Below are 17,136 nucleotides of genomic sequence, written 5' to 3'. Positions count from 1 at the left end.
AGGGAGCCACCCCACCTCCACCCATCCACACCCTTCAGATGAGCCACAAGCCATGGCTCTGTTCCACTCCCAGGGTTGCATTCACTGCCCTGTCTGGGAAACTCCTGCCCCTGCCCCTCTCCCTCCCTTACCATGGGGCCTGGATCTGCCCTCCCACACCCCTTCCCTCCCCCACGCCTTTTCCCCCCAACAGACTTACTGGCCGGATGTTGTTCTTCAAGTTGCTGGGCTGCATGCATGCCATGTCTGTGCACATGCATGTGGTGTTTATCAGTGACAATATCAGCTGCACCAGCCAAAAAAGCCAATGATGTTAATTTTCCTTTTATCAGTGCCAGTCTGATAGAAAGCTGATATATTGGTGCACCTCTAGATTTTTTTTAGATTGTTATTATTAGATTTTTTTTCATAATAGAAGGGATATCAGAGCAGGGAATCTGATTTTTACAACCCTCCCCTCCCCCCGCAAAGCAGATTTCATAATATTTCCTACAAATGGTCAGGCTCTATGTTCACTTATTATCCTTTTGGATTTTTTCCATAGATAAAAATTCCCTACAAAAAGATCTTGGTTCCTATTTACACACTTTGCCCTGATCTTTTTGAACTCCATTATCACAGAGAAATGCAGCTGTCATGGTGGTTCAGAGATTAATATTTGGTCTTTCATATAGCTGCAGCTTGATCGGTTAACACAACCGTCTTGACTTACATGAAAGAACTTCATGTCCCATGGAATACATTGTACAAGGTTTCCTTCACCTCCCTGTTTCTCAGAGCATAAATGAAAGGATTTAGCAAGGGTGTCACAATAGTGTTCAGGATGGTAACTATTTTGGTCAGCTCCAATGAGCTCCGGGCAGATGGCTTAACAAAAAGAAAAATGGTCGAGCCATACCATATAATCACAACAGCAAGGTGAGAAGAACAAGTGGAGAAGGCTTTCTGTTGTCCTTTGGCTGATGGGATTCTCAGTATGGTAGAGATGATATAGATGTATGAAAGTAGAGTAATTATACATGAGCCAAGGATGACAACCACTGAGATGATGAACGCTGTTGTCTCAACTGTGTGTGTGTCTGTGCAAGACAGGATTATCCAGGAATCTATGTTGCAAAGGAAATGGTTAATGACATTAGGACCACAGAAGGACAACCTACTGATCAGAGATGCTGGTATTGAGATAACCAGGAAACCACACACCCAACATGCAATGGCCAGCTGTATAGACACGGTATTGCTCATAATAGAGCTATAGCGCAATGGGTAACATATGGCCAAATAGCGATCATAGGCCATGACAGCCAAGAGGAAATATTCTGTGCAGCCAAAGGAGAAAATGAAGTACATCTGCACGAGGCAGCTGTGGAAGGAGATAGTTCTGCTTTTCCCTAGGAAAATTGCAAGGGTCTTGGGAATAGAAGTCGTTGTGTACCATATTTCTAGGAAAGACAGATTGCAGAGAAGAAAGTACATGGGGGTGTGGAGGTGGTGGTTGGCCATTACAAGGGCTACGATAGCGACATTTCCAATCACTGTCAGGATGTACATGAGAAGGAAGAGGATAAAGATGGAGACCTTCAAATAGAGGGATCCAGGGAAGCCCAAGAGAATGAATTCCATCACAGTGGTATCATTTTGTTTTCCCATTTGGTCCTTTTACCTGCTGAAGCCCATAAAGTAAAGAAAGAGAAATTACAAGTTATTGTTTACTGGTCAACTAAGGGGTCATTTCTGGCATTTACATTCCACAGGAATTCTTTCCTTAGAGAACTAGTACCAATTGATATGAATGCAAACCAGCAAATAATGAGGGAGAGGATCTTTTGGGAGACTCAGTATTCATTTTTCTTTTTTGTCACATGCAGGTGACTGTTTTGGATACTCATCTTGGAAGCAATAGGACCTTTGGTCTTAGGCCTCCCCATTTAGAGAAGATTGGATTTGGGCCTCTTTGACTTCCAAGCACAGCGTACTAAGAACAAATCAGAACCTGGGCATTCCTTCAAGGCCTGCAGTCATTCTGCTGAGCCATGCATTCCTTGGGATCGTCTACACGTGGCCCTACATTTAGTACTCTCTTTTAGTACTTTAGAACTTTAGTACTGTCATTTAGTACTTTCTTTTGGAGCTACTAAATGATGGCACAGTAGCAGCCTGTACTGCACCATGCCACTGGCATACAGTTTTTTTTAACCACTGTTCACTATAGCAATGCACTATAACGAGGGAGAACATTGCTGTTGCTACTTAGCAGTGGCATCATGGTTTTTACTCTGATTCTATGTTGCTTTAGTGCATTGCTACAGCAACATAGCAACATGTGTAGACTTGCCCTGACTTTGCGCCTTCTTCCCAGCCCCCTATCTCCCAGTTATCTTGTACCCAGGGCTAGCTAGTGGACCAGCTTTAGAAGGAGTGCCAGGAAAAGGGCACAACTGCTGACCTGTGTTGTAGTGGCTAGAGCCCTGCTCCAGGAAATGAGTGAAAACCTAAATCCTAGTCTCTGCTTGGTATGTTGGGGACTGAAACCCAGATTCATAGTTTACTCCATGAGTGTCTGCATACATAGTTGTCAACATGTGACGAACCGTGTGTCCAGAAACATAATTCCTCTGGGCATGTAAATGGTGATCAAAACAATGGCTGTATGCAGAGTCAGGAAGGAAATAGAATGCTAATTAAAAATGCTCTTGCTTTCCATTCATGCACCCCTTGAATCTGCTTTGTTCTACCTTATATAGTAAGTCAGTTTCCACAATGCTGAGAGTAGAAACCAGAAATTCATACTCCTACTTTCCTGGTTAAAAGATTAGAAACTACTCCCTGTGGCAAGGAAATAGAGTCCTGGACTGGAATTTTCAAACAAGCATACTTAATTATGTGTCTAGTTCCTTTGTGCTAGGAGGAGGGGTTGGGAATTTTCTAAAAGTCATTTCACAGTCACATCATTAAGAACAGCTAGGCCATTTGTAGATGACACTTTAAAGAGGCTTTGAAGTGGGTTAAATGCCTTTTGCACTGCTTTAATGGCATTGCTGTTTGCACATTTGGCGGCATATTGCACGTTAATTCCAGCTGCTGTAGCACACTGGGTGCATAATGTGCCTTAAATGACTTTGAGATGCAGCAAATGACTTTGGGGCACTGTGGCTCAGGGGCTGTGCAAGCAGACCATGCAGGCAGCCTGGCAGCAACCTGGGAAGGTAGGCTTCACAGATGGAAAAAGAAAAAAGCAGTGAGTCTGATTTCCACCCCACCTGGAGCCTGCCTGCCTGAGTTGCATGGGGGCCTGGTGCTTCCCTCCGCAGCTGTGGTGCCCCCCAGGAGTGTCTGAGCTGCATGCCTGTGGGAGGGGATTGTCTGGGGTGGGAGGCTGCCGCTGCCACAGAGGAAAGCACCAGCCCCCCACCCCCCGCAGCTCAGGGACTGCTATGCCTGCCAGCAGCTTGCTTTCCCCTCCCTGCTGTTGGAAAGGCAGGTAAGGGTCGGGCTCTGACATGGGTGTACACAAGACAGGGTTTACTTTGCCCTAAATTGAAGTGGTGTTTTTAAAGAACCACTGCTTCAATTTAGGGAGAATTAACCCCCCATGCCACGTACAAATGCCCCTAGAGTCTATTTACAGAATGGAGAGTGGAACCTAGGAAGCCTGACTTGCAGCGTAAGATCTAGAAGAAATGTGCTATTATTTTTATATTTGCTTTGTGCCATGGCTGGGTTTTCCATGTTCTGAAAGCATAAATAGTGTCCTACAAGAGTGAAAGTTTGTTTCAGTATATATAATGCAGCAAGGGACAAAATACCTCAGCCCAAATGTTGTTGAGACACAGAATTATCAGTTGCTGTTTTAACCTAGTGAATTAATCAGCAGGGAAATAATTTACAGTCGTTATGTCATTAGACTATATGTCAATCCGCTGTTTTCAGATTAAGATCTCATGCCACTATTACAAGCCCACTATATTCTGCCTGTATAATTGGTTGAAGCATGGAGCATAGTCCACCCACACTGCCTGTCCTTTACTGAGTTCCTAGGGCCAAGAGAAATGACAATTTGTGAACTCTTTTTCATCCTTAATTTCTCACTTGTGAATCTGACTAGCTATGGAGAGCAAATATGGGGAAGGAGAGGGGAATGATTTATATCCTCACTGCTTGAAAAGATCCCTTACTTGGTTAGGACTGCTAACATTTTATCTGCAACCCTGTACTATTAATGAACCAAGCAAGTACTTTAGTGGTACTATCACTAATTTAAAAAGTGCAGTCATGTTATGAGTCCATTTCCTCTAGTAGAAATAGACACTGCGTGGGAAGTAAACTGATTTCTAAGAGAGCATACTCACATTTGGATGGGTTTGCTGCCCCGCCGTAATATCTTGAACTGGAAAGGTATTTGATTTGACAAAAAATATCTAAGGAGCTGATCTGCCAGCATTGATCATGAGTGGATAACATTATTTTTAAATGAAGTATTTGCTTCATGAATATACTAATCTTTAAATTACACAAAGCCTTAGGCTCTAGAGATATTTAACATAAAAATGTTTTTCTTCTTACACAGCAAAAAAATGATAGAAAAAAAAATAAAATTCTGTCTCTCCCTCTCTGTTGCCCTGTCTTTGTATCTCTTTCTCTGCATATATTCTCTGGTTCAAGAAGCAAGAAAAGGAAGGCATTGAATTACATTCAAAGTTAAAAAATGCAAAACATATAAAGTAAAATAATTGTTCACCCATAGTATTAAAGTACAGGACCCCATGAAGTCCAAGAATATAGTAACATCCCCACAATAGGTATCTATATGGTTAGCAGGAAGAGCCAGGTTATACATAATAATAGCAGAAATCTTGTGGAAGGAGCACTGAAGCTCATGAGTTAGGGCTCAAACTGCTCTCTAGTTAGCAGAGACCAAGAATCACTTCTAATGCCAAGGGGAGCAGCAGATTATCCCACAGCGCCTACTGCAGGGCTCTCACATTTTCTGCTGGAGCTTCTCACCGCTCTTGGAGAAATGGACAGGAAGAAAATGATCTTGGGTCTGGCTTATGACAGTGCTTTTTCCTTTGCTCCCTTCCTTCCCTGCTTACCCCTCACCTCTCTTTCCTCTTCCCTCTCACTCTCCCTAATTAGTACTTTGTATTGCTAGATTGTTTTTTATATGCAGTCATTCTTTTTCTCTCTTTCTCTTCAAACTAATAAAGACTCCATCAAAGCAACCTAATGCAAAACACCAGTGTGGAGGGAAGATTGGGTTATTTCATCACTCGACAGGTTTCCCTTGAGATTCAGTCTCCAGATAACTTCCCAGAAATACTGACAGTTTACACAGGGGGTTTCTTGGGAAGCCACTGAAAAAAAATATGAAGGACTAGTTTCAAGAACAATCATTTCTTTTCCCCTGTGGCTCTTCTGTCACTTCATACTTCTAACTCTGCACATTTTGCTTGTACTGAACTTCTGATAAAACTCAGAGCCTCTTACTCTTCCCCTCCCCCCACAACCCCAAACTCTACCTAAAACCCATGGAAATAAATGGGAAAAGTTCCACTGATCTCAGTTTGCCTTGGATCATGTCTCTGAACCCTCAAAGGAGTGTTCCCGCCACTTTGCAGCTGTCTTTGCAGGGTACATTTCCCTTTGCAACACAGAAATGCACGGTGCAAAGAGTTCCCGCTCTTCGAATGCAAATTCGTGCCCCGCAATTGGCTAGTGCTAAATTATTCCCACGTGGCAGCTAGCGATTGGCCTGCTAGCCGTATAAGAGGCTTGAGCAGTTTCCGCCCAAGCCGAAGAGGACTCCACATCCATCTCGTGGGGACTCTGGGTACACGGCAGGGTAACAGAAAGCCTGTGTGGGACTCAGAGGAGTTTGGTGGCCCGATCCACCACCCACCTCTTCCCGTCTTCGAGCGGTAACCTTTTATAAGACGTATCGACGAGTTTTGAGGTGTGCTTGTCCTGGACATCCGGAGTTCTGTCTGCGTGGAGCCTAGCAAACTCCACGTGTGTTCGTGTTTTCTGTTGTAACCGCAACTCAAGCAAGTTCTCAGCCTGCACCACGACCATCTCAGTGTAAGTAAACAATCTTAAAATCAACCATTAAGCATTTGTGCCTAATTCTAGCTTGGCGCCCGCCCTCTCCGACCCGGCGTGCCCGGGCTGCCGGCCACAGCCTGCGTGCAGCGTGACCAGGGCTGCAGATTCGCGCCCAGCCCGCACAACTACAAGTCATGATTTCCACCCCCCCACAAATATCCTTGAATTCCATGTTAAGGGACACATCACTTCCAACATTTCTTACACAAATTGGGTATTTTGCACATTTCATTTCTTAAAATTCATAACATGATCCCATGACACAAAGCCATACACTGGTTAATAATAATTTTGTAACCCCTGGGGGTTACAAGAAATAATGGCCACAAGCTAGCAGAGAGCAGATTTAGATTGGACATTAGGAAGAACTTCTTCACAGTTCGAGTGGCCAAGGTCTGGAACGGGCTCCCAAGGGAGGTGGTGCTCTCCCCTACCCTGGGGGTCTTCAAGAGGAGGTTAGATATGCATCTAGCTGGGGTCATCTAGACCCAGCACTCTTTCCTGCCTATGCAGGGGGTCGGACTCGATGATCTATTGAGGTCCCTTCTGACCCTAACATCTCTGAATCTATGAATAAGGTCACTTATGAGGAGTGCCCTTGGCACTCCATGGCTGGATTCCTCATGGAAGATGCCTGAGTTTGGCAGTGCTGTGCAGCGGTAGCTGAGAGTTTTGTTCAGTTCTCAAACAGCAGCAAATCCAACCTCAAAGAGCTGGCCAGAGGACACAGTACAGGAGGGAGACTAGGCAGTGAGACAGGCATATAGGGCCAGGTTTTCAAAGCTACTTAGCTCTAATCAGAGTGCCTAAACAAGGGCTGGATTTCAACAGCCCTTCCTGTGCTGAGCTCTTGCGGGAATCTGGCCCCACCTGGAGGAACAGAGCTGCTTTCGGTGGCAGGCCCCATCAAGGTAAAACCACAGGCATTTCTAGGGCAGTCCCTGACCGCACATTGCCTTGTACTCCTGTCTCCAAGAAATCTGTGTCTCCCTGAGCTTTAGGCTTTCTCTTACTGTAGAGAACCTAAAATGAAACACTTCTCTCACTTTCCTCCACTGGGCAACACTCTCTCTTCAGTTCTGTAACTCTAATACTCACATGCCATTTCTTTTCCAGCTTTGGGCCCTGACCAAACCCGTGGAAGAAGAGCAGAAGGCATGTGACATTGCAACAGGACTGTTATCACCGACTGGCAGTTTCTCCAGAGCTGCCAAGGGTTTGACCAGCTAATAGGAGTAGTGAATAGCACACCTCAGACCATAGTCTTTCCAGAACCCAGAACGGGTTTTCTCCATCCAGATGGAGGCATTTTGCGACAGTATGAATCATGTGATATGAATCAGGCGTTCTCCATTTTCAGTTGATTCTCCAAAACATCTCACTTCCTGTTACGTTCCTTCTCACTTTGTAGCCTAAACAGGGGTCAGCAACATGCTCCACGAGCTAGATATGGCCTGTGGAGGTACTGAATGTGGCCCATAGAGCTCAAGGGCTTTGCATCTGCCCGTGCCCATGCCCATGCTGGGGCTGAGCAGTGAGAAGTGGTGTTCAGGTAGGGCACCACCACTTCTCCATCACAACCACTTATCCTCACCTTCATCCCCTGCCATCAGCACAGGCTCAGCTTCCAGCTAGTCAGGAGCGGACCCGGGGCTGGGCAACTTCCAGCTGTACTTGCACTGCAGCTGGTGTGTGGTGAGAAGTGGCGACAGTGCAGACAAAGCTTTCAGCTGCTCAGCCCTGGCTCGGTGCTGCTGTCTCTTCTCCCCATCCCACAGCTGCCTGGCCCCAGTGTGGACACAGCTTCCAGTCAGTGAGGGACTGTGCCCCAGTGCAGACACAGGCAACTGCCTGCTCTCACTGCTGATGCACCACTGAAGCCATCCGGATTGAAGCCAGGTTGTTCTGGCCTCTACAGTCTACTAAAGGTTGCTGGACCCTGCTGTGAGGTGTTATGTATTGCTGCTGTGCCCTGCACTGGTGGCTTTCACTCTAGACATGACTGCTGAATATACACACAGAGTTCAAACTAAGCATTTTTGCCTGCATCCTAATTCCAGTGGGATATAAAGAAGCACTACAGGACTACCAGCTAGTTGACTGGGGGATACTATATGAAGAAATGTGCAATACAATTAGCTAAAGACACCATTTATTCTTGTTGAAGTAGCTTTATTGCAGCATTAATAAAGACTGTTTTATTATCCTGAACTTCTACCGCAGGATATCTAATGCTTCATGTCTCTAACCCTGGTTACAGGGAGAAGTACACTGCACACATACAGGACAAGTATGGAGCAATCAAAGACAGGAACTCTCTTCTTGGTGAGAATGTAATTCTAAACAGCAGATATACCAAGCTGATTATTGTAAAGGAAAGACGTGCCAGAAAAGAAAGACAACATGAAATAATGACCTCTGGACAGAGACATGCAGAAATCATGTCTGAGCAGAAGAGATCCATCACCATTGGTGACTTATTTGCAGCTGATGAGAAGGGGAAAACTCCGCGAATTGCTGTGTTGCTGGGAGCTGCAGGGATTGGGAAAACACTGACTGCAAAAAAGATCATGTTTGACTGGGAGGCTGGAAAGCTTTACAACAAGAAGTTTGATTATGTTTTCTACATAAACTGCAGAGAAGTGAACTTTGACACTGAGCAGGGAAGTGTTGCAAATCTGATCCTAAGAAATTGTCCTGATCAACATGCACTGATTCAAGCAATGTTGGGGAATCCAGAGAGACTCCTGTTCATAATCGATGGTTTTGATGAACTGAGATTGTCCTTGGATCAGCCGGAAGAGAGTCTGTGCTCTGATCCCTGGGAGAAGAAACCAATGGAAATCGTGCTGAGCAGTTTAGTCCAGAAAAAAGTCCTTGAGAAATGCTCCTTACTCATTACTACAAGACCAGCTGCTTTGGAGGAGCTCAGGCAGTGCTTGCACAATGAGCGCTACGCTGAAATCCTGGGGTTTTCAGAAACTGAGAGGAGAGAATACTTTGACAAGTATTTTGGCGATAAAGGGAAAGCAAGAAAAGCCTTGAATTTTGTAAAAGAAAATGAAATGCTCTTCACCATGTGCTTTGTCCCCATTGTCTGTTGGATCGTCTGCACTGTCATCAAGCAGCAGATGGATGAGGGTGAAGAACTTGCACAGACTTCGACAACAGTCACAGGAGTGTACCTGCTCTACCTTTACGATTTACTGAAGGATCCAAGAAGGAAGTCAAAGTAACTCCTACAAACTAACTTGAAAGGACTTTGCTCCTTGGCTGCAGATGGGGTCTGCAGCCAGAAAATCCTGTTCGAAGAAGAGCTTAAGAAGCATGGCGTAGACACATCCGACTCCCTCTTTCTGAATGAGAACCTTTTTCAAAAAAGCACTGACTGTGAATGTCTCTACAGCTTCATCCACTTGTCTTTTCAAGAGTTTTTTGCAGCTTTGTTTTATGCTCTGGAAGAAGCAGCAGCAGCAGTAGACAAAGGCTCAGGAAATGACATAAAAGCTTTGACAGCTTTGATAGCCCACTACGGGAAATCTAGAAATCATTTAATGTTAACAGTGAGATTTCTGTTTGGTCTCTTAAATGAAGAGAGAATGAAGGGCATTGAGAAAAAAACTGAGCTGCAAAATGTCATTGAAAATTAAACCAAAATTACTGAAATGGATTACAACAAAACCCAAAAAGACCTTTGGAATCGCAAGGGCAGAGGTCAGTTTGTTCACCTTGGGTTGAAAAGCTTGATCAGCTTGAGGAATTTCACTGTTTGTATGAAATTCAAGAAGAAAATTTTGTGCAAAGTGCACCGAGTCATTTACCAGCTGTGAAGTTAAGTTTTCATATGTTTACCCAAATGGATCAAGAGGTGCTTGCGTTCCGGGTAAAAAACTGCCACCAATTAGAATCACTTCTTCTAAATTCTTGTGAATTCAGATATGAAGGCCTAAATGAAGATGTTTCAAGATCCCAAAAGCAGCCTCCTCTGTAAGTATTACCTGGGCTTCAAAAACACATATTTTTTTTAATGTAACCCTGGTTGTGATGCTACCCATGCCCTCTCCTGAAAAGTGGGATCCTGGGGTACCCGGTAGCCAGTGGCCCTGCTCAGCTCCCTGGGTAGCTGCTGCAGGGTCCCCAGGTGGAGAGCCTCCCCTAACAATCAAAACAACCTTGCAGACCGTTATAAAACTATTGACAGAATTTAATTATTTACAAGATAACATATAATGAATACAATAAAACAGATAATGTTACCCAACATAACCCGGCTATGGTGGCTTAAGGCTTAATACTTCTCAGATATACATTACGCCAGGGGGAGGTATACAAATTAGGCATGCTACATAAAGAACCAATAAATAAATAAATTGATACATCAACTAATAAACCATCAAGAACTTATTTACACACTTAGTCTATAACTTGTATGAGCCAGGGTAGCCATGAGGACACTAAACTATGGGAGAAGGCGGTCACACTGGAGAACAGGTTGGGGATACAGGTTGACCCACACAGGCTCGCAGGGTGGGCGGACCAAAACCTGATGGCATTTAACGCACAGAAATGCAGGGTGCTCACCTTGGGTGGAAAAACCAGCATCATACCTATAGGTTCGGCAGTACTACATTCACTAGCACCACGACTGAAAGAGACCTGGGCGTCTTGATAGACCTAAAGATCAACATGAGCCACCAATCCGATGCCGTGGTCGGCAAAGCAAACCAAACTCTGGCATGCATCCATCGATGCATCTCAAGCAAAACTGGGGATGTCATCCTCCCGCTCTGCTTGGCCTTAGTGAGGCTGCAGCTGCAGTACTGCATCCAGTTTTGGGCCCCCCACTTCAGGAGGGATGTGGATAAGCTTGAGAGAGTCCAGAGAAGAGCCACCTGCATGATCAAAGGCCAAGAGAGCAAGCCTTAAGAGGAGAGGATGAGGGACATGGGACTCTTGAGCCTGGAGAAGAGAAGGCTCAGGGGGGACTTGGTGGCAGCTTATAAGTACATAAGGGGGTGCACCAGGAGCTGGGAGAGCAGTTGTTCACCAGGGCGCCCCAAGGGATAACTAGGTCTAACGGCCACAACTTCTGGAAGGCCGATTTAGACTGGACATAAGGAAAACTTCTTTACGGTCTGAGTGTCCAGGGTCTGGAGCAGACTCCCCCCAGCGGTGGTGCAAGCCCCTACTCTGGACTCATTCAAATGGCGTTTGGATGATGATCTTGTGGGGGTCATTTGATCCCAGCAGTCTTCCTGCCTATGGCAGGGGGCCTGGACTCGATGACCTTGCGAGGTCCCTAATGTCTATGAATCTATGACCCTGTGTACACGGCCCTTCGGCTTGGTTTCTCAGGCTCGCAGTCCCCTGACAGGCAGGTCCTGTCTTGCGCCTGCCCCAGCAGGACTCCCAGGGGGCCGAGAGGAAGGACACGCTGCACTATTGCTCCCTCCGGTGCAGCCTGTCCCCGCTGCCTCTGCGCGGCTCCGACAGGGGCTGTCTGAGGGACGGCCGTGGGGAGGTCCTTTTCCTGGCCTCCAGCCTGTCTCTCAGCCCCTCTCTCCCCTTTGTTCTCCCTGGGAAATAACTGCTCCGTTTCTAAATACGCCTCTCAGGCAATCGCAGGACAGGACTTTTCCCAGGCTTTTGGTAACATTGCTCTCATGCAAACCCCTGCTGGGGTTACATCACTCCTCCTACTTCCAAGAGGGCTGCCTCCAAAGCAGCTTCACTCGCTCGCAGGGCAAATGGTGTCCTACTGGGACAAACTCTCTTTTTCTACACTGTCCCCTTGCAGGGCAGCCCTTCCTATCTCGTCAGGTAATTTTAATGCTGCTACATAAAACTTAATCTTGAAACACTGTCTGCCCCAGCCCCCATTCCCAGATGTCATTAGCTTTAAAATGCTCCATTGTAAAAAGTGACCATGGTTAAGGATTAAGGCATCAAAAGGATGTTCTACTTCTGCTGAAAACCTGGGAAAGAGCAATCTGAGGAATAAAAAAAATAATTCTTCCACAAATTGTCAGTAATACTCAAGAAAAACTGTCAGTTTTTTAATGTCTAGCCCCAGCAGATACTAGGGCAATATCAAACTTGCTGTCTCACACAAGACCATGGGGTATGCTGGAGTGTGTTAAAACAGCACTGCAGGCAATTGGGAGGCAAACAAGGCTCGCGCCAATGCCTTTTTTTTTTAAAGATACTTGAGGAGCTGGACTGGCCGTGTGCTACTACGTGCTTTGTTTAGTTATTTGTTATTTTCCTAATGACCGTGCTGTTTTTCTGCACCGTAGGTTTAGTTAAGCTACTCTCCCTTTAACTGCATCACCTGTTTGGAGGAAATGTTTCCCCATTCAGAATTGACACATCCCATTGTTTGAAAGGGTTTTAGCATTTAAAATATTTCCTCATGAATTTCACGTGTAGAGGAGAATTAGACAAAACCATAAAGGACAAGTCCATCCGTGGGTGTTATGCATTGCAGGCAGGGGTGCAAACTCCAAATTAGTTTTTCCTACGCCTCTGAATGCTGGAAGCTGCAATGGCAGAGGGGCAGGGGCTGAATAGTTAGATCCAGGAAGGCGGGTGGGGAGACCCGCCCCCCCCCCCCCCCCCCCCCGGTGAGCACTTGGGAGGAGGGTCACCCCAGGAGAAAGAGTCAGGCAACGTTAAATAAAGCACTACCGGTGAAGATCTGACCTGGGTGTCTTCTTTACCGGGGTACCGGTTACCAACAACCGTTTCTTCCCCCTCACAAATTAAGTTAAGACCAAGTCGTGGCAGGCGGGAATCGGGGGGGGGGGGGGGGGAGTTACCGGAAAACCGGGTACCCAAGACAGGCACTCGCTCACAGTGGTGCATTGGCCGGGAACGCTTACAACGGACGGACCCCGAGGCCATGGAGACTCAAGAACCCACGACCTGGCAGCAGGCTCATACCCTTACCTTACACCTCCTACAGGCCCAGCAGGCTCAACTGGAGGAAATGGTGAGACTTCGGACGCAAGAGGTGGAGGCCTAGATACAACTGTGGTCTAGACAACAAGACCTCTGCGAAAAACTCGCCGAACAACAAACATTCGGGCCAAGAGAAGGAGGCATGACCGGACTCCCCCAAATGACCAAGGAAGACAATGTGGAGGCCTACCTCGAGGCCTTTGAGTGAGCTGCCACAGCGGCAAAGTGGGATCCAGGGAGCTGGGCTGCTAAATTGGGCCCGCTTCTGACTGGTCTGGCACAGGCGGCCTATCGGGGCCTTAACTGACTAGAGGCCCGGGACTAAGCCAGGGTAAAAGCAGCCATACTGTACCGCTTAGAGATTTCCCTGGAAACCTACCGGAGCAGATTTAGGGCCTGGAAGGGGCCCGAATTGAGTAGACCCCGACTCTTAGTGCAAACACTCCGAGACCTTGCAGCACGATGGCTACAGCCTGAGGAACACACGGTAAAGGAGATAGTGGACCAGATAGTGCTGGAACAATTCTTAACGGACCTGACAGGCAACACCCAAAGGCGGGTTCGACGCCATCAACCGAAGACCGTGGAGGAGGTGCTTCAGCTGGCGGAAGACTATACAGTAGCTGAAGGAGAAGGAGAGAACGCCAAGAGAGAGAGAGGGGGAGGACCACCCGCCTCCCATAAAGCAACCAGCATAGCAATACCCTTTAGAAGGGGGGAAACGACCCGCAAGGAGAATCGCCCAGGGAATGCACCGGAGGTAACTTGCTACCAATGCGGGGAAAGGGGACACATCTCACGGTTTTGCCCCCGAATGACCCGCGAGGTGGCTCCCCGGGCGGAGGGACATGGCGAAACTTTTGCTAGCTATGTTCACACCCTGCTAGCTATGTTCCCCACTGTATGACAAAGTGCGGTTCATCACTCAGCCCAGCCCACATGGCTGGACATGGCACCGCAGGCTCTGAGCCTCAGTCTTCCCTGCCTGGAGCTGCTCCCTCTGCCTCACGGCTCTGCTTCTTACACTTCGCCCTCGCAGCCCCGCTCCTTCCGAGGGGACAATGACCAGGGAGTCCCAAATAAAACAGGTGATGTCCCCAGGGCTACTGCCATGTGCTCCACTTCCTCCTTCCCTTTGAGACACCTGTCCTATCTCACTCTTCATTCTAGGCAGCAAGACTAAGGTTTTCTCTCTGGTGTTATCCAGCAGCACTCAAGGGACATCCCAAAATTTCATTCAATGTGGGATGAAGCACTGAGTCCCAGCTGGACTCCCTGTACATTTTTAGGTCCTCTTCAGGAACACCAAGACACAGGGCTGCCTCCCTGGGCCTTGCTCCTTCTTATGGCCCACTACCATGGAGGAGCTACCTTCAGTTCTGATTCCCACCCAGGTCCAACCACAGGGAGAGGCAACACCTTGGTCTTTGGTTTCCTGAGCTTTTTCCTAGATCAAGGGCCTCTCTACCTCTTGAAATCCTCTACCCCAGGACTTTTAGGCTTCCCTGCATGATCTGCCACCAGCTTGGAGCTGACTTAGGACACCTTAAGCTTCCTGACAGGAGCAGCAATGATAAACCCAAAATGACAATTCCCAGACCTTTTATCTCCTTTAAAAGTAAACAGAATCCTTCTTAGGTGGACCAGAAAACTAAAACAACTGAGAGCTCCCAAGTACACGCCAAAGGACTAATTGGGTTGGAGATGTTTGTTTGAGTGTTGAGACTGCATTTGAACACTACCACACACCCACGTTCAAACCATGAACAGGTAGATCACACTTAGTAAAACCTGCTCCACTTGAGGATAAGTGCATCTTTTGGTACTAGATTCATTCTGCTCTGGATGATTTGCACTAGATTGAAACTGTAGAATAGCTTACATGTAAGATATGATCACACCTTCTAAGATGGGTTTGGCAAGCTGAAGAAATGAACTGAAGTCTGTCGGTAGAGAATCCAAACAGTTGTGTTCTCTCTTTGTAGGGAACAGGAGACTCACTCGTTTATTTGCCTGCTGTGTCAAGCACTGAAAGACCCACGCTGTAAAGTGAAAAGCTCCGGTAAGGAATGTTTTTCTTTTAGAAGTCCCAAATGTTCCCTGATGTTACTGCAGGAATCAACCTGTCCTGGGGCTGGTGTAACAAGGACAGACAATTGTCTCATCTCTTGGGACTGTGTTTGCATGCTCAGTCAATGGGGCAGATTCTCACCTGGAGTAAGGTGTCTCCTAGCTCCCTCACTTCAGTGGCCCTGTAACAATTTACACTTGCTGAGAATTAGCTGAAATGTGTGTGTGGTCAGTTTATGTCTGCCTGGCCTTTCCGTGATGTCTAACAGTTAACTGAGATGACGGGGAGTGAGAAAGGAGATGCATATGCCTGCAGAAAGCTAACAAGACCACTTAGGGTGCCTACACACGAGAGTGGAATTCACCTATTCTCCGACACACTGCAATTCCTGCCCATCGGAGCAGACTCGATTAATTCAATCTCCTGGAGCATGGCAATTACTGCACTCCAGCAGCCTCCGGTGTCTTGTATATCAGCGTTCCTGCGCTTTAGTTCAAGTGCCCCTGCCACCGTTTCTAAGTGTGGGGATGCTGAGAGACGAGCCGCTCTAATGAAAGGACCGGTCCCCACCCCCCAGGGAGCACAAGCAAAAGTGCCCTTGGGTATTCAGATCTTGTGCATGGGATTCACACACTGTGGTGACAGGTACTTAAAACTGCCTATCTCCATAATTCACATTCACTTCTCCACATTTCATCTCTTTCATGCTCACTTAGTGGTGAGGCAATAGGTAAGGAGGGGTTATTTTTCCCCGCCTTCTTTTTGTACCACTCACTCTCCCCACCCACCCGCTCTTTTTTTTTTTTCTTCTCCTTCCACTCTTAGCTCTCCACCCTTCTTGCTGCCCCAGCTGTTGTTACTGAGAGGGCCTTTAGGAAAAGGGTGATTTGGTGTTTGGACCTGACAGGACCAGGCCAGGGCTCAGTCCGGTCCCCTTGACACAGCTGGATCACTGCTGTGGAGCATGCATTGCTCCACTCTCCAGAGATTTGCAACCACATACCTCTTCTTGGATTGGGGTGAACAGCTGCTTGGCAAGACTCAGGATGGATAAGTTTCTGTAAGATGGCCTACGCTGGAGAGCATTGGCCTTGCCAGCAATACTGCAACTGCCAGACACAGGTGTGACAACTCACAGTTACATCCGTGTGTGTTAGCAGCAGTGCACAAGGGCCACATCTTCTTTGGTATTCAGCCTTTCAGAGAGCCAGGGCAACCGGATGTGACCACCAGCAAGTCCCTTTGCACTGCCCAGCACTGGCAGCTCCACAGAGCCCCTTCCCCGAAGCCCATGGCAGATTTGACAACTCAGACGACTGGCTCCAGCACCTGCTGAGTCCAGCTCCTTTTTGCAGCTACTCAGAAAACGTCAGGACTTTAATGAAAAAAGTACACGATGGCAGACAGCATTTTCCACAGCGCACGGTTCCCATTTCCAGCAGCTCTGCCCCCACACACCTGCTGCAGGCCAGATCCAGAGGGCAGTGGGGAGCCACGGCTGGTGTCTGTGGTGTCTCTTCTCTGCCTGCCCCAAGCACAGCAGGCCTCAAACTAGAACTAGACATATGATTGTATAACACCCCCCTAAAACACTGTTCTTTATGTGGTATCTTGGGATTCTTCTGAAAAAAAAACAACATGCAAATTAAAGGGTAATTAACATTGCTACAATGCGCATCCCACACACCCCCAGCCCACAGACACACACACGAGCACACTTTCAGTTGCACAGGGACAGGTGTACATATATAGCTGGATGCACGTGCACCCCCAACAACACACCGTTTTCAGTGAGAAGGGCCATGGCTGTTGGTTTGCTTTCAGCTGCTCTGTCCATCTGGAGGGAATGAAAAGGACGTGGCAGGGGTTGTGGATGTGGGTGGCTCACACTTAGTGAGCCAAGGGGCCTCCTGTTGGCCTGACCTGGCTCCGTCCCCCCGTACCTGCAGACACACTCACATCCATGAAGGTAGTGTTGCCAAGTCTTGCGAGAAAAAAAGCAG

The 17,136-nt window shown here is 47.3% G+C and overlaps 2 protein-coding genes across 2 annotated transcripts; one reads left to right on the top strand and one right to left on the bottom strand.

Moving 5' to 3' along the window:
• Positions 1 to 723: 723 nt before the first annotated feature.
• Positions 724 to 1,650, bottom strand: LOC102567039 (olfactory receptor 6F1-like). The gene has a single exon (XM_006277307.1). The coding sequence runs from the start codon at positions 1,648 to 1,650 to the stop codon at positions 724 to 726; it is 927 nt and encodes a 308-aa protein (XP_006277369.1).
• A 6,683-nt stretch (positions 1,651 to 8,333) lies between these two features.
• LOC106738080 (NACHT, LRR and PYD domains-containing protein 3) lies at positions 8,334 to 10,093 on the top strand. Its single transcript, XM_014608161.3, is given in 3 exon segments — positions 8,334 to 9,716; positions 9,718 to 9,816; positions 9,854 to 10,093. Coding segments are annotated over 3 exon segments (1,722 nt in total).
• The last annotated feature ends 7,043 nt before the right edge of the window (positions 10,094 to 17,136 follow it).

This window comes from Alligator mississippiensis, chromosome 15, assembly GCF_030867095.1.
Source record: "Alligator mississippiensis isolate rAllMis1 chromosome 15, rAllMis1, whole genome shotgun sequence".
Classification (NCBI taxonomy): Eukaryota; Metazoa; Chordata; order Crocodylia; family Alligatoridae; genus Alligator; species Alligator mississippiensis.
The sequence above is the reverse complement of the archived record's forward strand: the minus strand, read 5'-3'. Positions and strand labels throughout refer to the sequence as shown.